At 36.3% G+C, this 22,159-nt stretch overlaps 2 protein-coding genes across 2 annotated transcripts; both read left to right on the top strand.

The window, feature by feature from the left end:
- Nucleotides 1-961: 961 nt before the first annotated feature.
- gja5a (gap junction protein, alpha 5a) lies at nucleotides 962-14,029 on the top strand. The gene is made up of 2 exons (XM_084123123.1): nucleotides 962-1,235; nucleotides 12,081-14,029. The coding sequence occupies exon 2, from the start codon at nucleotides 12,099-12,101 to the stop codon at nucleotides 13,302-13,304; it is 1,206 nt and encodes a 401-aa protein (XP_083979249.1). The 5' UTR covers nucleotides 962-1,235; nucleotides 12,081-12,098; the 3' UTR covers nucleotides 13,305-14,029.
- A 1,730-nt stretch (nucleotides 14,030-15,759) lies between these two features.
- Nucleotides 15,760-22,155, top strand: acp6 (acid phosphatase 6, lysophosphatidic). Its single transcript, XM_084123419.1, has 11 exons — nucleotides 15,760-15,898; nucleotides 16,666-16,834; nucleotides 17,192-17,320; nucleotides 18,167-18,297; nucleotides 18,752-18,831; nucleotides 18,946-19,033; nucleotides 20,119-20,251; nucleotides 20,340-20,440; nucleotides 20,552-20,644; nucleotides 20,964-21,129; nucleotides 21,488-22,155. The coding sequence occupies exons 2-11, from the start codon at nucleotides 16,673-16,675 to the stop codon at nucleotides 21,620-21,622; spliced, it is 1,218 nt and encodes a 405-aa protein (XP_083979545.1). The 5' UTR covers nucleotides 15,760-15,898; nucleotides 16,666-16,672; the 3' UTR covers nucleotides 21,623-22,155.
- Nucleotides 22,156-22,159: the final 4 nt, after the last annotated feature.

The following is a 22,159-nucleotide window of genomic DNA, read 5'->3' on the forward strand; positions in this document are numbered from 1 at the left end:
GTCATACAGAATAAGGCATTAATATGTGCTTTATAAGTACTAATAAACAGCCAATATCCCAGTAATATGCATGCTATTAAGCAACTAGTTAATAGTGATAATTCATAAAATAAAGGGTTTTTCACCATTTTTTTATACTTTTACAGCCACTCACTGGACATTTTACTTTAAAAGGGTTGCAAAACATGCAAGAAGCAATGTAATATCATTTTACAGAAATGCCTACATAGGAACGTTTTTCCAATGAGCCTGGGTATTTGCATCAACCATGTAAATGGATGATTTTAGTGCATCCAATTGATCATTTGCATTTATCTTGCAAAGTAGTCGTTACGTACGTACCCTCACGGCAATTTATATAGTGCAAAAATAAATGATCAAAATATTAAAGCTGCTTTTCCACGGTGATCACTGGCTGTCACGTTCAGTTGAAAATGTTTGGTTTATTAAGAAATAATTTTAGTTAAATCACATCAGAATTTAAACCAGTGTGCCTTTGCATGCTAAACAAATCTGCACTATTTTATCGTACAATTATATAAATATATACATAATGCTGTTAAAATTGAGGTCATGTGTGTACGCATGGAAGTGCATGTATGGTGAAGACATGTTTGTGTGGTTATCGCATGAAAAGGTTTATTGATCAGGGTAGGGGTAAAACTTCAACAATCACATATAGTGACAAGCACAACGCATCATAGCACAAGTGAACAGCCTGAGAAGAACAACCATTGTGTTCTATTACAATCTCACTTCCTCTCTTTACACCGTGGTATTCTTATACACCAAAGTGCATTCTGGTGGTGGTGGTGGTGGGGGGGTAGACTTGGGTGGGGGCAACTAGAAAGAGAGAGGGAGGGAAGGAGGAAGAGAGGGGGAGGAGGAAAAGGAAGAGTGTGTGTGTGTGTGTGGGGGGGGGGGGGGATTTAAACACTCCCTGAGATGGCCCAGTATTCTCAGTGTCCCACACTTGTGCTTTATTCCCACAGTGGGACAGGCACGAGGGGGCCTGTGCTGTATTTGAACTACAGTCTTGCTGGAGTGTTTTCTATAGAGATACACTGCCATTTTTCTCCATCACTCAGTATTTCCCCACTGTCATACAGACATCAGAGCTGGGCTACGTCAACAGGACCCCGGGCCACAGAATAAGAGCCCACACTTTCATCTGAAGAGGACAAGACCACAGAACACTCAACCAAAGACGATCTCATAAGTCAGCAGTCAGACAGGTAATTCAGTTTTATACATAACATTAATTGTTTAAGAGATCTATGGGTCAGATAAGATTTTATTGTTTTATTTTATGGTTTTATTTGAGGTACTGTGCAGGATGCTGTATTTTTGTTTTTTTTTAAACAATAGATTATTGTTTTTTATTATCTTTTTAATATTGAAATATTTATATTTTAAAATATTTATAACAAATATTAAAATACCACTTTATTAATGTACTAATTAAATATTAAGTTATGTATAATTCTTTTACAAGATTTTGCTTGTAGACTTTGCTACATTAATCTTTTACATGGTCATAAATAATTCATAAGAGTTTCAAATTAAGTCCTCAATAATTACATTTGCACATTATGACATTGTTGCTTGAGAATCTGCAGCCATTCTAATGGAACGATCATTTCTGATTAGCACTTATCCAACAGATGCTTTTGTCATCATAAAGGATTGTGATTTTGATTGTACTTTAGCGACTAACTGTCTTGTCTAGTCTATTTTAAGTAGAAATGTGAATTAAAGTCAATTCACACTGCACCGACAGACGGCCAGACACTTCGTGGGGTTTTGTCGGATCAGTGTGTTACCCTGTCGGTGTCAGTTGGGGTCTGTCGGAGCTTGTTTTCATCGATTGAAGATTCTGAATCGGATTTATGATGTCTGTGTCAGTTGGCCTTAAGATCACCTGACCTGTGATTAATGTATAAGCAGTTTTATACTTATATAATTAGATACAGTGGTCCCAATTAACCTACACATAATGCCATTTAATTAAGTATCAAATATATAAAAGTTGCAACTGCATTTAAATTATGTTAGAACTTTTTGCAGACCCAACTCTACATTTGTGAGCCATGTTTTTGTGTTAAACTTGTCAAACGCATTTTTATGCACTGCTTAAATGTCCAAAAACATATTAAGGGTCACTATATGTTAAATATATTATATCTCTCATATCCCACTCACAAGTAATATTTACAAAGTGCAAAAGCCCTGTACAACATGTCAAGTGGTGCCTGGCTTGAATAATAAGACATTGGCTGATCAATACAGTTGCTTTGACAGTGAAGAGAAAAACAAAACTGCCATGTAAGGAAACACATCACCCAGTTAGCACCTGACAAGCAGAGGAGGATTGTCTTCATGGTCCATATGAGGAATCCCACTGGATGGCAAATGACGTGTTGATATGTGCAGGTGACAGTGTGTGTGTAATGGGGGTTCTGCAGTGGGCAGCGTTGGGCGAGGGGGATTCACTTCACATGGCTAAAATCAGCATCTCATCCTTGAACTCTCCACTGATTAAAGCGGCCTGTGTCAGTCCGGGAATGTCTGGCTTAAACAGTTGTTCTGTCCTTTGTTTTTAAAAGCACACGTTTAGCATTGGTATGCAAGTTCAAGTCCAGCAACACAAATGCATACAGGTTTAGACTTCAATTGGAAGTGATGATAGTTTGCTTCCTTCATTAATAACTGATTCAATTTCCTTCTTTCACTGTATTTTCCCCTGTACTTCTGTGCAAGTGCCATTGCCCTTTTAATTTCACACTCCACACATGTAAACTGCAGGTTAACGCATATTTATGTAATGCCTCCATTTGACATTTTAACTGCTTTCCTCGGACACTGGAACTAAACAGCGTGAAATATGTATCTGTGACTCTACAACGTGTATGAATATTTAATTAGTTAAGCAAGTACACTTAACTTATGATTGTCTCTTTGTAAGATCCATCCAAGCACTACCTTGATTCATATTGTATTCATTTGACACTGCAAATTTTATAGGCAACACTACAAAAGTAGTGTTTTACTATATGGTTAATAATGGCCCTTAAACAGGGTTTAAAAAGATGTTAACTCAGGGTTAATTGCAGTCACAGCCCTTTTCTTTCACAGAGATATGCAGTCAAATACTCCATGGTGTTTAATAGTTTTCGTATAAATGGATGTTTATGACATTGAAGCATTAAGTTTTATTGATTGTACTGAGATAATATACAAGTATGCCCAGTTTACATACACCTCTACTTACTTTAAATTCCCCTCAGAGAATCTGTAAGATTTAGCATTTTTGCTTAAAAAAATTATATATTGTAAATACTGTATGTGTGTGTGTATATATATATATATATATATATATATATATATTATTTATTATTATTTTAGTACTGTGCTAAAGAAGCTTCATAACAGATGTTTACATATATTTCTCAAGACAAAATAGTAAATAATTGTAATAATAATATTGTCAATATTGTGAAATGTTATTACAATTTAAAGTAACTGTTCTATTTTCTATTTTAATATATTTTAAAATGTAATTTATTCCAAAGCTGAATTTTCAGCAGTCAATAGTCTTCAGTGTCACATGATCCTTCAGAAATCATTCTAATATTCTGATTTGTTGCTCAAGAAATATTTATTATTATTATTGTCAAAGGTTAAAACAGTTGTGCTGCTTTTTCAGGATCTTTTGATGAACAGAAAGATAATTTATCTTATCTAACATTATAAATGTTTTTTACTGTCCTTTTAAAAAAAAATCATTTTAATGTTTCCTTGCCGAATAAAACTTTCCAAAAAAAAAAAAAAAACGACAACAAAAAGTTACTGACCCCAAACTTTTAAACAGTACATTTCTGTGGCAATAACTGCATTTATTCATTCATAAAAGCAATTTTTATGATCCATCTAATTAAAAAAAAGAAAGAAAAAGATACACATCATGCAAACTTATAATCAGATCTATATAAACCACAGTGTTTGTCTTGCCTAGTTTACAACTCTGGTTATATTGGGATAAAGATGTGACTAGAGTCTGTGGTGTCATGCTGATTCTGGTAGTCCCTAACATCAGGTTAAGGGGAAAGGGCTTGAATAAATATTTATTCCGAGTTAAGGGGTCGGTCTCATGCGTAGGCATTGCAGAGCCTCTTATGGTGTGAGTATCCGTGTGCCCGCAGTGACATGATCACTGTGAGAAAAACCAGCATGCCATCACTTGCCAACAGTGCCTGGCACCTCTGTGAAGTGCTACTAGAATGTTTCAAAGGTGTCGTGGCAGTGTTCCCAGCTTGTTAAACTGATGCAAATGGATGTGCGATGCTGCATGTTATTCTAAGTTTATTTTTGTTATTGAATGTTTGACATTGCCTTAGAGTCATAAAGAACAGCAAAAGAATCCTTGAGGGTTAAGGGGAGCTCTGATGATTCCTAACAAACAATTCTCAGGAACACTTTTGAAAAGCTTCTCAGATCCTGATTCATTAGCACCTTTCCAAATCAAATAGTTTAAAAAGGCCAGAAAATGGATGTTTAATGCAAGTCATAACTTATGTAATGTTTATACATATATGTACATTTGCAAACACTATTTTTATTTTTAATGTTTTTGAAAGAAGTCTCTTGTGCTCACCAAGCCTTTATTTTATTTTTTTATCAAAAATACAGAAAAACAGTAATATTGTGAAATATTGTTACAATTTAACATAATGGTTTTCTATTTTAATATACTTTAAAATATAATTTATTTCTTTGATGCAAAGCTGAATTTTCAGCATTTTCAGCATCATTACTCCAGTCTTCAGTGTCACATGATCCTTCAGAAATCACTGTAATATGCTGATTTATTATCAATGTTGGAAACAGTTGTGCTGCTTAATATTTTTTTATATAACCTGCGATACCTTTTTTCACAATTTTAGCGACAATTTTAGTAAAAAAGAAAAAAAAAGAAAAGTCCAAATCCACTACCGTTGAAAAGTTTGGGGTCAGTAATTATTTTCTTTCTTTTTTTTTGAAAGAAATGAATACTTTCATACAGCAAGAATGTGTTAAATTGATTATAGATATATAGAATAGATTTATATTGTTAGAAAAGATTTCTATTTTGAATAAATTAATCCTGAAAAAAGTATTCAGGTTCCAAAATATATTAATCATCAACTGTTTCTAACATTGATAATAACTGAGTATCAAATCAGCATATTAGAATGATTTCTGAAGGATCATGTGACACTGAAGACTGGAGTAATGATGCTGACAATTCAGCTTTGCATCACAGAAATAAATCATATTTTAAAGTATATTAAAATAGAAAACCATTATTTTAAATTGTAATAATATTTCAAAATATTACATACATTTGATCAAATAAGAGACTTCTTTCAAACACATTAAACATAGTAATGTTTCCAGACTTTTGACCGGTACTGTATATATATATATATGACCTTTGAGGTCAGTGACCAATGTCAAGTCTTTCCTTTTACAAATAAAAAATCATATGAGAGCAGGTGAAAGTTCTTCCTGTCTGTCATTCATCTCACCAACTCGTGTGTGTGGACTGAAGTCTCATTGTTTGCAACCTTCAAGAAATACAGCAGTCTTTGACCTCTCATAATACCTCATGATAAGAGCTTTTGGGGTTTTACGATTTTTTGCATTAACCAGATGAAAAATAATCAGCACAAATGAACTCTTATCTTGTGTCGTTCTCTTGCTCTCTTTGGGAAAGTAAACACCCTTGCACTCGGAGACCCTAAGAGACTTGTTTCCTTTAAAGTAGCAAGTCTAAAGGAAATCATATTGTTTGAAATTGCTTCCTAAGAGAAGAAGAAAAGGAAGATGGAAAAAAGGAAAATGTAGAGACAGAAGGAGAGAGAGCACACACTGGCAACAGAGATCGCCCAGTCAGTGTGAATCAGATGGATATTTCCGTCCATTTTTTTGAATGTCTAAGATTCCGTTCCCACCGATGCCATTCCGAATGGCTTTCGCCAACACAACATAGCACACAGGTTTGCTGAGTTCACGACACGTCACTGAATGACAGTAATTTCCAAAAAAGACTTTAGATTAGATTTTAAAACAAACTAATAAATGCAAAAACTGGATAGAGCCTGGTGCTTTGCTGCACATATAGTTAAGACAGATCATTGCATTTTCATTATTAGATTTGACACTATATACTAAGGTTTCATTGTTCAGTGAACTTCCCACTGCTCTTCCCAAAGACCAGAAATTAGTGATGTTAAAATTCATCTTAAGTACATTTAGGTCAATCTCACAAAAAAATATTCGGGAATATGAACTACATGGTTCACATTTCACAAAATAAATAGAAAACAATAAGAAAAATATAATATGCATAAAGATAATAATGATAATAAAGCCCATTTAATACAATAAATATACAACAAAATAGAGTATACAACAAAATAAGCTTCTTTATATAAAGTCCTGTTATGTTTTTATTAGTGCCCTCTTTATTGTTTCTGGTTTAACTTTCACTAAACATTAATGGCAGATCAGACATTTTGATTATTTTACATCTGCTAAAAAAGTAGGAGGGCCTCCATTCAAACTGTCAGACCATATTTGGCCATTCTACAGGAGATCAGCAGGACCGGGACCAGGGTTTGGTACAGGATGGGTGTGAGAGGGCAGTCAGATACTAACCCACACACACATAAACTTTAAAGGTAACTCTCTAGTGTGGCTGCAGATAGTGCTTCATAAAACATTTGAGGTTTAATGGGTATTCGAGTGACAACATCCTGTAAATAGCATTAAACTGAAACCCCTTTCAGAGGAACCCTTAACTGGCGCTAAAGAAACAACTAAAACTGGCATGTGGAGAACCTGAGAAAAGATCAATGTGCGTGTGTCACAGCAAAAGACACAATAACACACTTGTTGCATTGCTTTAACAACTTTTAAGCTGTTAGAATTTCATTTAGGATTAACAAAATCAATGTAGAGACATACAAGATGCTTTACGGAATGACTGGAATTTAAGAGTGATTTATTTAATGGCGGATTGACGCGGCTGGACTGGAGTGGCATTTACGGAAATGAGGCAGCGCTCACTGATGTTATTTTGGGAAACAGAGCAACACTGGACAGTGTTAATGTTAATGTCTAAGATTAATATATTGCCTGATACCTGAATTTATATTTGACACCTTTGAGAGGAACAGGGAAGAAACTTTTGAAGGAGTTCACTCTTTACTAGTATTTACTTCATTTAAATAATATAGAATATAGGCTACAGTATAAAAAGCATTTCTTGAAAGTGTTTTCAAAATATCTAAAATAAAAATTATTTTCATTAAAAACCGATGGAACGACTTAGTTTAAGAGGAAATAAATGGTAAAAGAAGTTGTTTTGATTAAGACTTTAGCTTTCTAGATACATTTTTTTTAGCCCTTTTTGGCCCTGACAACATGGTGGCTTTTTATACCAAACACTTTTCACTCAACTGTTACTGAAAAAAGTTATTCATTTATCTTCATAAACTGCAAATGATAATATTTATTCTTAAAATGTAAAGTTATTGCCAATTATCCCAGTTAAGGCCCGTTCACACCAAAAACGATAACTATAATGATAACTATTAGCATTCACACCAGCGGAGGATATCGTTCCGTTTATTTTAGGCGTGCACTGCAGTTTTGTCGTCTGCTGCTTTAAATGCTCGAGTTCTTTAAAGAAAGAAGGAATCTGATTGGCTGTCAACGTTTTTATCATTCATTATCTGTGAAAAATCTGTTCTGAAAGTGATTCCAACGATATCGTTTCTCTGTGCCGTTATCGTTATAGTTCTGGTGTGGACTCTGCTATTCTTTTATATTTAGAAAGATTTTTAGAAAATCTTTATCGTCATAGTTATCGTCCTTGGTGTGAACGGGCCTTATATCTTAATAATATTAAAAATAAAGAAAAAAATCTTAAAGGGGACATATCATGAAAAACAGACTTTTTCCGTGTTTAAGTGCTATAATTGGGTCCCCGGTGCATCTACCAACCCAGTAACTTTGTCTTCCCTTCTGACATAGGAAGGGGATCTTATTATAATATCACCGCCCATTAATCTGCACGTTTCCACCCACGGACGCCGCCATTTGGTTTTCGCAAGCAACAACAGTGTAACCAGTTCTAACCCAATGGCAAAAGTTTGAGCAAAGCATGGAAACCACTCTGTCGGTGGCTGCACAGAAGAGAACAGAACACTATTTAGAGTCCCAGCCTCAGAGGAGACAATAGAGCAGTGGATTCATTTTATTTTCAACGGAAATCGCCCAGAAACAGATAAATCAATGTAACTCCACAACAACTACATAAATGTATCCACTAACCATTCAGAAACGTTGAGGTGCAGTCTAAAAGTTGCAACCTCTTCCTGAGTCTCTCTGTTAGGCTGCACTCCACTACTGGTTATTTCTGAGACACACAAAAACTGAGCATTTTTGCTCACACCCAAAAAGGGGCAAATTTGACAAGCTATAATAAATGGTCTGGGGGGTATTTTGAGCTGAAATTTCACAGACACATTCTGGGGACACCATAGATTTATATTACATCTTGTGAAAAGGGGCATAATATGTCACCTTTAAAAAGTACTAAATAGAAAAATAAATAAAAAAATAGTCTGGTTTCTCGGCTGGTTGCATTTGTCAGGATATCTTGTTGTTATGTTGTTTAAAGTCCCCGTGAACTGGAAGTTGCAAACGACTTTTCTCCAGTGTTGTGACGTATTGTATAAGTGAAACGGAATATTGAACAGAGGGCAGGGTTTTACTTTAGCGCTCCTCCTCTCCATCTCTGCTCATAGCCGACTAATGGTTTAAGGGGAGTGGTTAAGCGTTTTCAACCCAAGCCGTCAAACTGACGTCATCAGAAAAGGAACGCCATTCCATTCCTTTTCAGATTTTGATTAAAGGTTACCACGGCAAACAGTTTTTTTCTGTGTATTAACTTGCACGGATGAATTGTTCACCACAAGACTAGTAATATGCGCTAACAAAATAAAAAGGGTCCATTTTGATTTCATGTCGACTTTAAATGACATTAGTATTTGTCAAACTACACATAGAGGAACAGTGACCCCTGTCATCTCGTTTGATTTGTCTCTGTGATGAGAAGTTCAGTTAGTCCCTGCAGTGTCCTGAAAGACACATCACTCACACAGGGACAAAACAGAAGCACAAAGGCTGGCATATGTGATGTAGTTGGGAGACAACTGCAGAGTGGTAAAATGATCACCCTATCTAGGCCTGTACAGGGTCATTCAGAGGGGCAGTTCTCAGGGCCCTTGGCATCACATTGCCCTGCTCTACCCTGCCAAGACCACTGTTCCCATCCCACCCAAAAAATGGGACAGGCCAGACTAAAATTAGAACTGTCACCCCTGTGTTTAAGTTCATAGTGCTCCCCTCTCAGGCCCTACTGTAAATATACAATATAACATGACACGCAGAACGGGAAACCTCTGGAAAAATGTAAGTGCGTCACAAAAAAATAAATAAATAAATAAGAAAACAAGAAAAAAGAAAAAAAGACGTAAGTTTTGGGTTTAGAAATTAATTGGGATTACTTGTAGAGCTGTGGGGGCATTTATGGAGAGGCATGTGAAGATCTAAAAAGTATAAGATTGCAGCCAGTTTGATCTATTGATCTATTTATTAATGATAATAATGCCCCCTAATAGTGATATCCCCTTGATAATAGCCTATTAAAAAGTCTTGATTAATGAATGACGAATTAATCTCTCCAATCGACAACACAATGCTTAGCTATATATCGCTCCTCGGCCTAATGGCTTGGATCAAATGTAGTATTATGTTTATTATCGGTTTATTTTTAAAAATATATATTTTTGGATCAGAGAATAACCAACAGAGCAGCGCCATCTGCAGACTAAGGAAAGCCACATTCCATCATCTACTCACATGCGTCCATCCTCCATCCCTCCACTCCTTCACAGTGGGAAATCATGGAAATGTGTCGTTCAGTCTCACTTGTTCTGAGATTCTTCGATAATATGGATTTCATCGATATATCGACTAGTCGAAAGCTTTTCTCTTCATCTTGTTAACCAGGCTTGATGACTTGTTAAGCAGGCTTGATGACGGACTACGATGATTCTAAAAGCTGATTGGCTTGTGGTTACCTCTCTCACAATGATTTGTTATATGCAGAAGGAGACACATTTATTTTGTTATTGAATAACAAGTACGTACATGAACAATATATCACCATGTATAAACCGTTTTTAACTAACTAACTAAATTATTTTGCTAGAGGAAAAAAACAATATTAGCCTACACAAAAACATTAAAGGAGATGCCTGTACTGGCTGTTCAATATGATAATATTGTGTTTTTGAGGACAAGACTGATTCAATATAATTAAACTTATTTTTAAATACTAAAAAGTATGTGTAGGCTATGTGTGTTCATCCCATTGTGCCTTTTTCCAAGTGGTGCTCACTGCAGAGTCAAATGACGTCCAGCGCCACCTCATAGACGTCTAATGGGTGGAGGGATAGAGTTATGGGCAGGGTTAGGGTGTGGTGGGATATTCTAGCTCCACCCATTAGGCCCAAATTACATTCAGATATGGGGAGCTGGACTATGGCAAGCCGTTTTAACTTTTATTCATTTCCGGGATATGAATTGTTGATATCAAGAATTACATTTTTGATATCAACAATTACATTTTTTGATATCAAAAATGTAATTCTTGATATCAACAATTTAATTTTTGATATCAACAATTGAATTCTTGATATCAACAATTTAATTCTTGATATCAAAAATGTAATTCTTGATATCAACAATTGAATTCTTGATATCAACAATTGTATTTTCACTAGTGAAATGTCACCATAGGCTGCCATTCAAAATCAATTGTTGATATCAAGAATGAACATTTTTACTAGTTGAAATGTAATTCCTGATATCAAAAATTGCCATTGTTACTAGTAGAAACATTATTCCTGATATCAAGAATTATCATTTGAACTAGTGAAAATTGAATTGTTGATATCAAGGATTCATATCCTGAAAATGAATAAAAGTTAAATCGGCTTGCCATATGCCATAGCTGTGAGCCTCTTCTAATTCATGTCAGTTGTGATTTGTACAGTGATTAAAACTAGACTGGGCTACCACGTGAACAACAACAATAAATTTTACAATATGGATCTGAATTATGCACATTAGTTGGCAAATTGTTTTAAACAAAAGTAAACTTTATCAACTTGTTATGACCCTTCTAAATACATTTTGAGGAGACATTAGCTGTGTCCCAATTCAGAGGCTGTGTCAAAAGGCCACGAAGGTTGGAACGAGCGTTGTTAAATGGGACAGCCTAGCCCTACAGAGGACTGTTCTTGTCACCTGGTAGCAGCTGTGACAGCTGCCGTTGATGAGTAGCAGTAACGTTTGTACTGGACTTTTTTAAAAGTTATATTAAACAAAACAGGGTTCACAAACTAAAGTCAAAATATGTTCACCATGGTCCATTTCTTTATATAATAAAGAGTATAAACTATATATAATCGCATCTTTGTAAGATATAAGACACCATTTGAACTGCTTTAACGTTTTTTTTTTTTTTTTTTTTTTTTACATTTGTATCATTAGATATTTTAGCTGGAAACCCAATACTTATACATTTAAAAGTGTAAGTCGAAAATGTATCTCTAAAAAAATCCAGAATGAATTCTGCGGAAGGCAACGCCGCGATGGATCCATCTGTTGGTGTTGTATCCTTCATTGCATGGGAAACGAAGGACGCATTTGGAGGCCTTCAAACTGGGACAGCCTTTGTCGCGCCAATGTGACGCAATCGGCCTTCGAATGTGGCCTTTGAAGGATGCAGCCTCTGAATTGAGAAGCAGCTTCAGTCTCCCCTTTCATTATATTCAGCAGTAATAATCATCCATACATTTCAAAACAGCTGAAAATGCATGCCTTTTGACAACATGCTAAAACTGATCCTGATGCCAATCTCATTTTTTGTATTTATTTGCTCTTTTCTCTCTCTACCTCAGTAGTGCTGCCGTGGAGTGATGGGGGACTGGAGTCTCTTGGGTAATTTTCTGGAGGAGGTGCAGGAGCACTCCACATCAGTGGGGAAGGTCTGGTTAACTGTGCTGTTCATCTTCCGTATCCTTGTTCTGGGCACGGCCGCAGAGTCATCATGGGGCGACGAGCAGTCCGACTTCATGTGCGACACGCTACAACCCGGTTGCACGAACGTCTGTTATGACCGAGCTTTCCCTATTGCCCATATCCGCTACTGGGTGCTGCAGATTGTCTTCGTATCAACACCATCCCTCATCTACATGGGCCATGCCATGCACATCGTTCGCGTGGAGGAGAAGCGGAAGCAGAGGGAGATGGAGGAAAAGGGTGAGGAGGGAAGTGGAGAGAAGGAGTATTTGGAACACAAAGAGAAAGTCGACAATACAAAGACAATGTTCCGCCTGAAGGGAGCGCTGCTGCAGACATACGTCATGAGTATTATAATACGCTTGGTCATGGAAGTGACCTTCATTGTGATCCAGTATATGATGTACGGCATCTTCCTGAATGCTCTTTATCCTTGTAACATGTCACCTTGCCCCAACCCTGTGAACTGTTACATGTCCCGTCCAACAGAGAAAAATGTCTTCATTGTGTTCATGCTGGTGGTGGCAGCAGTTTCACTGTTCCTCAGTGTGCTAGAGCTGTATTACCTCGGATGGAAACAGTGCAAGTACTGTTTTAGAAAATACGCTGTCAAACATGCTAATGACGTCAAAAGCAAAAACAGCAAAGTTGTTTCTGTTGTCCAACCTGGCAAGACAAGCATTCCGATGGAGCTGCCTGAGACTGCTCAGCCACGTCCCTCCCAAACCTGCACCCCACCCCCAGATTTCAACCAGTGCCTAGCATCAAGCCAACGTCCAACATCACCGCCACATCTTCATTCTCACCATCTTCATCACATCCATCAAACCTGCCAGCCTTTCACAAACCACCTGGCCCACCAGCAGAACTCCGTCAACATGGCCACCGAGCGACATCATCACAGTCACGATGACCTGGGTCCTGCTGAGGACTTCCTGCAGATGAGCTACGGAAGCCCTGATGCTCGAGTCCCGGGTGAGATGACACCTAGCGCCCCCTCCACGCCATCCTCCCAACCAGGATTCTCCAGAGACAAGCGCCGGTTTAGCAAGACCAGTGGTACTAGTAGTAACCGGGTCAAACAAAGTGATCTGGCCGTGTAGGCTGGGTTACAGATGTCCCAGAGGAAGAGAAGCTGGGTGAACTAGCCTTAAGATGAGAGATATGGATATGAGGGGTGTGTATGTTTATGTGCGTATAAGTATGCTTGTGTGTTGGTACTATGAGATGGAATATTTCATTCATTTGGGCTTAAATAACATTATGAATAAGAGGATAATGGATAATGAGAGGAAGACAGAGAGAGAATCTGTATCAGAGAATTTAATATGGTTTCATTGAAACTGTTGTCGTAATTGCTAAAGTGTATGTAGATTTTTATAGGGTGGGATCAAGTGATCCTGAATAAAAGCCTGTTGATATAACCGGATGAATGAATGGATGGATGGATGAATGGATGAGAGGACTACTGAAATAAATTGGTGACATTTACAAGATAGCACTGGATAGTTTTGCACAGTGATAAGGTTCATATTTTATGATTAATGTTTTTGTGGTCTGTAATTCAATACACTCCAATTAAGCATGGTTTTTGAGCCAAAAAAGCATTAATGCACTTAAAACATATCTTAAAAACATATCTTAATAAAAAAGGAGAAAAACAACACTTTGTACAGGCCACTTTAAAGAAGAAAAAAACATGTCTTGTGTGATTTTTTTTTAAAGGTTTATACATTTTTATTAGCAATAACATGACTACAGAACATAGATTATGTGAGTATGCTACATATTTACTGAAATATATGTGAAATAAATAACACTGAATTGTATGAAGTGTCTTATTTCATATATTTTATTGCAATCAACCAGGGATGAAAATATGTATGAATTATTAACATATGAGTTATTTGTTACAGTAATGAGGCTGAACTTAGATTTAATATCAAAATAACTCTCCAATGATTTTGATTAGGAGTTTGGTATTAAGGTAAATATATATAGCCTATATATTTACAAGATAGCAATGGTTATATATATGCAACAGAGGCAGCTAGTGAGAGGTAAATTATTATTATTCAAGGTAAAACCTCACTCTCCTGATCTCAAGAGCTACACTAGCAACTGACGTTAGAGACTGCTGTATTTAGTGTCCTTGCGCTCCCACCCTCTATGCTGGAGATGCTTTAATGTCCTTGTTAGTGTACCTGCCTCCCATGCCGGAGATGCTGGTTCGAGTCCTACTCGGAGAGGGGGCAAGTAGGATTGGAGGGGTTACACTGGTGCTATGACCCAGATGGGAGTGAGGTTTAGGGGGTGAGTGTAACAGAGAACAGCTAATGAGAGCTGTGCAGGTATAACCTCACTCCCCTGATGTCAAGAGGCACACTAGTGACTGACGTTAGGCATTATATATTAACCTTATTAACCTCAATGCCAAAATCCTCAAATATTGATTGCTATAGGTATGAAAGTGCCTTGGAAAATCAAATCTTTAGATCAAAAAAAGAAGAGAAAGAAGGCTATAGGGCAAACAGAGCTTAAAAGATTAATCATTTGAATTTAGCATATGCAATGGCATTACTAGCCCAAAGATAATCATTTTTATTCTTCAAATGGATTTGTTTTTTATCACTTTAGCACTTTCATAGATGTCTGTAATATGTAGACCTACGTGAAGACCTACGACCTATTCCAATAATGTCATCTAGTCTCACAAAGGGTCATTCAACATATCTTTCAGAGGATTTCAGAATTCAAGAAAATAATTCACTTACTATTCAAACATTAGACCTATTGTTCAGTCTCCTGATGTAGTCTTTTTTATTTTTACAAGTAGAAACAAGACTTAAATTTATGGCAGAGGATTAGAGTTGGTCTAGAAAATCTTTCTTTGACAGTTATGCTTTATTTCACTTTATTTCTCACATATGATTGCAGTCACTGTGTCTCGTTTCCTCTGAACTGTTTGCACTGCAGTACAATAAAATATCCTAGCACTTATAACAAATATCCTAGCTCTAATAACAAATGCTTGATGGATGTTTTGTTTTGTTTTGGTGCACATTATATTACAAACCAGTAACGACAGCATCCGTATACTACATACCGTCAACTAGTCAGAATTTGATATTATTTAGAATTGTTATTGTTATTATTTTTATTTTATTTATTGTCATTTGCCCTTTTAATGTAGGTTAAGGCTATTTTTTATGTAGGCGTTATTCGGCTTGTTGTGGAGCAGGCAAATATAGGCTCTCATTCGCACCCACATACAGAAACGTCATCCATCTGACTACGGTAGGTTATGTTATAATATGTATGTGTGACTGTGTAATATTTTACGTCCTGTATACATGCTAGTTCGTGTTAAGACAATTTAATTTCAACACTGTCCCCAAAAAGTATTTGGACACTAAATATATTTGCTGTTTGTTATGCTACGTTTTATGTTACGTCGTTTTGCAAAGGAACATTACGCCAGTAAACGAGTTATCCATGGATGAATATGGGAAATGTAGTTTTACAACATTGTGTTTCCGCTATTTCTCAGAATAAATAGGTAGACTATGAAACTTCATATCCCAGAATGCACCTCACAGTTTAGCCGGCGTATGCAACGTTCAGTCTTCCTGATACTGAAAGGAATGAGTGCAATTCAAAACCAGTGGAATTAACTTGCCGCGTCTGAAACCTTCAGGTTGGTGATATTTAAAAGGCACTTTTTCTAGTGCACCTACATGTTTTTACTTTACTTAATAGATTTAAACTAGTGCATGACATTTGACAGTTTGCAAGAGCGTATGAAACTTGCTGATATGACAGGCAGCAGTATTACCGAATGAGACAGAAGTTGCTGTGTTTGAATCACTTATGGAAATGTACTGACACGCTTTGATATAGCCTATATATATATATATATATATATATATATATATATATATATATATATATATATATATATATATATATATATTACACAAAAACTAAATATGTGCTACCTACAGCTGTATACAATGTAGAAATAATGTATGACAAATGAAATGTTAATAAGTATAAATACGACCTGTAAAGCAGAAAACAACTGCAGTTGATCGGATCTGTATGACACATGTGTAGTTGACACATTCTAACCCCAACCCCCACATTTAAAAAATATCAACAGCATTTTAGTTTAAAATGTATTTGATATTATATATCATAAGTGGCCACCTTTCTTTAAGATTTTAATCACATTTTAGGCTTCTCTAAGTTCGTTTCAAATGCTCCTGTGTTGTGACCAATGAATTTTAGAAGACAAACATTCCATATAGTCTTTCAACTATTGAGGTTATACAACTCTATGTATCATTTATTAGAAAAGAATATGTAAAGTGCTGTTCAGTTTTATCTGTAGTAGCATGTATAACAACCCAGGACATGTCAACTTCTCAAAAATGTCAAGTCAAGTGTTCACGTCTCTTTCAGGTGCATCATGTGGGCACGTGTGGGTCTGATGGGTTCAGTGGCTCTTGGGTCAACGTTTTGGTTTCAAAAGAATAAGGCTGAACCCTCTCCATACGAGCTTAAATTAATTCAAGTTTTATTCCGACATGGGGCGAGGACGCCGCTGAAATCTATACCAGATGTGTTGGAGGTAAGAGAGCTGATTAGTGTCTCTTCAATGCCCAAAGTTGCAATGTTGCGTGATCAGTTATTTTTTGGGGGGATTGAGGGGTTTAAAAAACAATATGTTAAACATAGACAAACCTTTTAAATAATAGGAATGATAGTTTAAAGACAATAAAAGTAATACAAAAGATGGTGGAACAAAAAAGAGAAGAGAATGCACAAATGTGGCATTATTCTTAATTGTTTAAATGTCTCAGAATCATTTGTCAGCATCAGTCTTAACAGCATGCCTTTTCACTCAGAGGCACTGTCACATGTCTGTTATAGTCTACATGTTGATGCCAATTATATCCAGAATGACGCATGGTTTCTGCACCCCTAGGCACAATGGGTCCCTGAGCTACTTGAAGCGCCCGCTCACACAGAAATAGACTATACAGTTACAGACCTTAATGGGGGACCCAGACCCCTAGCTCCTGTGGAGGACAGCTACAGGACCAAAATATTGACGGTGGGTTTGTGTTTATGCATATCTGCCACTTTCTTATACAATGGAAACTGTTTTGCACACAGAATTAGAAAGGGTCCAGCTTGTGGTTTGCCTACTGAAAGGTAACATTAGTTTAAAAAGTGCCACAACTCTTTCTAGTTAATAGGTTTGGCTATTTCAGTGTGTTCAGGGCAGGCAAATATTAATGCTACTCCATATGTTCACATTCTAGAGCAGGGATGGCAACGTCGGTCCTGGAGTACTGATGTCCTGCAGAGTTTAGCTCCGAGCCTACCGGTAATCACACCTGAACAAGCTAATCAATGTCTTCATGATTACTAAGGCTACAGTACATGCAGGTTAGCTTTTATCAGGGTTGGAGTTAAATTCTGCAGGACAGCAGCACTCCAGGCCTGACGTTGCCCATCCCTGTTCTAGAGAATTGTGTGCATCCAGCTTTGTGGCAACAGTTTGGCGAGAGTCCTTTTTTGCTCCACCGTGACAATGCCCCTAAGCACAAAGCTAGGTCAGAAAATTTCTGCAGCCACATTCTAACATATAATAAAAGCTTTCTGTGAAGAGTAGAAAAATGAAAGACCAAATGGTTTTGAAATGAAATGCTCAGCAAGCATACTGTATGGGTGTGTTGTTTGGATGTCCACATAGTTTTGGCCATATAGTGTCATTTTCCGAGATGTTTGTGTAGCGTTTTAGAGTGCATGTTTGGAATGAAGTGGATTGATGGTAAATGGCAGTGTCAGACATCATGTAAACATTAGCATACCTAAATGTTTAGATGGAAATTGTGCCAGATTGTCATATAAAAAAAAAAAAGAATGACACTGACTTTGGCTCCTGCTTCCATAGGGTGGAACTTATCCAGGTCAGCTGACCACGGTGGGCATGCAACAGCTGTACGATCTCGGAGTGAAGTTACGAAAGAAATACATACAGGAAGAGCCCTTTCTCACACCTTCTTTCAACCCTAAAGAAGTTTAGTGAGTGCTATTGATGATTCTTTATTGAAATATTTATATTGTTTGGCTCCATTTGTGCTACTGACAAAAATGACACCTTAAATTGTATCATATTGAGGAGAAAAAAACAGTAACACTTTACAGTAAGGTAGGTTTCATTTGTTAACATTAGTTAACTACATTACTTAACAAACTTTCATTTTTAGACTTTAAATATTAAAATTAAAGATTTAATCTATTAATATTATTTAATAGACCTAAGCTTACATGAACTAACAATGAAAAGTTGTATTTTTATTAACATTAACAAAGTAATAAATACTGTAAACAAATGAATTGCTCATTGTTAGTTAAAGCATTGACTAACATTAACTAATAGACTAAAAAATCTAATATATTATGCTATTGTAAATGAATATGTTTATGGCTCTGAATTGCATTTGAGTAAGAGGGACTATCTGTCGTTGATTTACAGCATTCGCTCTACCAACATTGTACGCACCATTGAGTCTGCTAAGTGTTTGGTGGCAGGACTGTTTCAACAGGAACAAGCAGGTAAGGTGGCAGCTCAGCTACGCTTTTTTGTGTGGTTTGCTTGAGTAATGGATGAGATGAGCTTTACATACTCCTGTGTTTGCCTTTCCGTGTTTGATTTTCTCCCACTCTAAGGTGTTGTGTCCATCCTCACTGATAAGGCAGAGAAAGAAGTCCTCTACCCCAACTATCATGGATGCAAGCTGCTCAAGCTGTATATGGGGTAAAACCTGCTTTATTATGATGATAATGATGAAATAAACAAACTTCATATAACCATACATACTGAATTATAGCTCACAATGGAAAGTTAATTTGGAAACATTATTATTAGTTGGACAATAATAATAATAATAATAATAATAATAATAAAATGCATTTAAATTAAAAATGATTCAAATTCCAAGAATTGGAAGAAGTACTTCCTAAATATAATTTAACCTTCTTTATTTTCTTTAATTACTTGTTTATTTATTGAGGTTTGTACTTTTATTTTGTTAAAAATGCTCTAATAATAACAATATACTTTATTATCAGAAAACATTAGACCTTTGCTTTGGTGAAATACACCACTGTCCAGAAGTTTGGGGTCGGTAAGATTTTGTTTATGTTTTTGAAAGAAGTCTCGGTAACACTTTATTTTAGTGTCCTTGTTACATATGTTACATGTACTTACCATAGTAATAACTATAAATTATGCATAATTACATGCAACTAAGCCTCAACCAAATCCTAATCTTACCCTAACCCTAGAGTAAATCTATGTAGTTGCTTAATATTACTCAGTACTTAAATATACAATTACACTGTAACAATGACACCTTAAAATAAAGTGTAACCGAAGTCTCTTATGTTCACCAAGGCTGCATTTATTTGATCAAAAGTATAGTACAACAATAATATTGTGATATTACAATTTAAAATAACTATTCTATGTTTTAAACTTAATTCAAATTTATTCCTTTGGTGGCAAAACTGAATTTTCAGCATCATTACTCCAGTCTTCAGTGTCACATGAATGATCCTTCAGAAATCATGCTAATATTCTGATTTGCTGCTCAAAAAACATCACTTGTGCTTTTTAATATTTGTGGACACTGATTATTTGATGAATTGAGTTCAAACAAACAGCATTTATTTGAAATATAAGTATTTTGTAAAATTATGTCTTTACTGTCACTTTTCATCAAACCCCCAAAAAACTCCTCCTGACCCCAAACTTTTGAATAGTAGTGTAAATACCCTATGTTGGCGTGTGACTGGTTTAACATCATGGGTCTGTGATTGACTGTGGTGCATCAAATGTAGTCATCGTTGGGCACAATCATCCACGCTTCCTGACATTGCTGCAGACCTCCAGAGCATCCAGAGCTCCTTGGGTGTTGATCCTCATCAACATATCGACTTCATCCTCATTAGAGATGACATGGTGGCCAGAGAGGTAAAGTGCCCCCTGCTGATACATTCTACAGATGCATCTGCATTGGCTTTGTTTCTCAAATACGGTACTGCTATATTATTGATCCTAGACACATGGCCTGCCGCTTCCTACAGCTCTAGAGCACTGGAGGAGTATCGTAGAGCAGAGAGCTGTAGATATGATCTATCACATCTATGAGCCCAGTAAGAGGTGAGGGGCCAATGAATCCTGCTGTAGATTCTTGAGAAGAGAACGTATGAAGAAGTTGCTTATGGTTTAAGGTCTCTGTAAATATGTTTATTTGCTTTTGTTTGTCCTCAGGCAGAATTTACAGATGTGCGTGGGTCCGCTTTTCCACATACTTCTAACCAACATCGAGGACAAAATTCAAGGCACAACTTCTAATCCAGACAGGTGTCTTCATTTTGAACAGTTTTATCTTTTGTTTTATCACTTGACTTCTTTTAATGTTTTGGTTAAAACACATGCAATCTATATTTAGACATTAAACTTGTAATGCAATGACATTAAAGCTTAAGTGTCCAAAAATGATTAAAACCACTGCGTAACATTCTCTACCTGCTATTTTCAGACAGTAAATGTCAGTTACAAAACTTGAGAAGTGCTGCCTCACAGTGGTCAAACTCAGAGATCACGTGTGTAAAAGTCTCTTGAAAACAAGATCTTTAGAGTTGCTGTTTTTTTGTGTGTTTTTGTATTGTTGTTGATACAGAAAGTTGTTCCTGTATTCTGTGCATGACACCACCCTGATGCCATGTCTCATGGCTTTGGGGGTTTTTGACATGAAATGGCCACCATATGCAGCTGACATCACACTGGAGCTGTACCAGCACCGTCAGACCAACCAGCACTATGTTAAAGTATCTTACATTGGCCAGGTAAGACCTATCACACAGTAATCAGGAGCTAAAATGCTTCAAATACATACAATAAGTTTAAAAGCTGGTATCGTTTAAAAGCTCGTCTTCAGTGTCAAATGATCCTGTTGATTTGGTGCATATTTCTTATTATCAATGTTGAAAACATTTTTGTGGATACTGTGATACATTTTTAAGGATACTTTGATGAATAGGAAGAACAGCATTTATTTTGAATAGCATTGTAACTAAAACACTGTACATTATCAATAACTTGTTGCTTGTCATTAAGCAACTTTATTTGCTTTACTTGTATATCTGGCTTGGTCTTTTTGTGTTGTCTATCCACATTTGAAGCTGTTATTGATTATACCTACAGGACCAAAAAATCCCAGGCTGCAGTGATGTCTACTGCCCACTGCACGAATTTAAGGCGGCAATGGCTGTTCACGCTCTGCCTGATGATTCTTACCATGCTCTCTGCAATAGTGCAGATGACCATCCCAAAGTCTGACCTCTCACGAACTCTCAACTCTGGACTTTGACCCAAAAAACAAATGTTTGGGTCTCGGCTGTAGAATCCTCTAGAGCTCAGGTCTCTTCTACATGGATTCAAGTGTTCATAATAACAAAAGAGCAGTATCAGAAGTCTTGTTTAAATTCTGTCAAGTCCTTTCTTTTAAAGGAAAATGGATCATGACCGGATGTAACAAATGAGAAAAATGTTTATATCTAATGTACAACAGTTTGGTAAACAAATTAATTCACAGGCTGTCGTAATATTTAGCCTACATTTCACAGCAAAAATATTGATAATGTGTGTGACAATTCAAATGGGTGTTTGTGTGTAATATCTTCAGTAGGTGCCTTCATTTCAGTCATCTGAAACTGCTACAGATTTTGCTGCAACCTCACATACTACATCAAATTAAGTGCTGTTCAAGGTGATATGCAATTCAGTAGGGTGAAAATATTCTTACATGCTCACTACTGATATGCATATTAAATTGTGATATAATAAAAAAACATGTTCTACATTTTATAGAATTTT

This window comes from Abramis brama, assembly GCF_963993115.1.
Source record: "Abramis brama genome assembly, chromosome: 8".
Lineage (NCBI taxonomy): Eukaryota > Metazoa > Chordata > Actinopteri > Cypriniformes > Leuciscidae > Abramis > Abramis brama.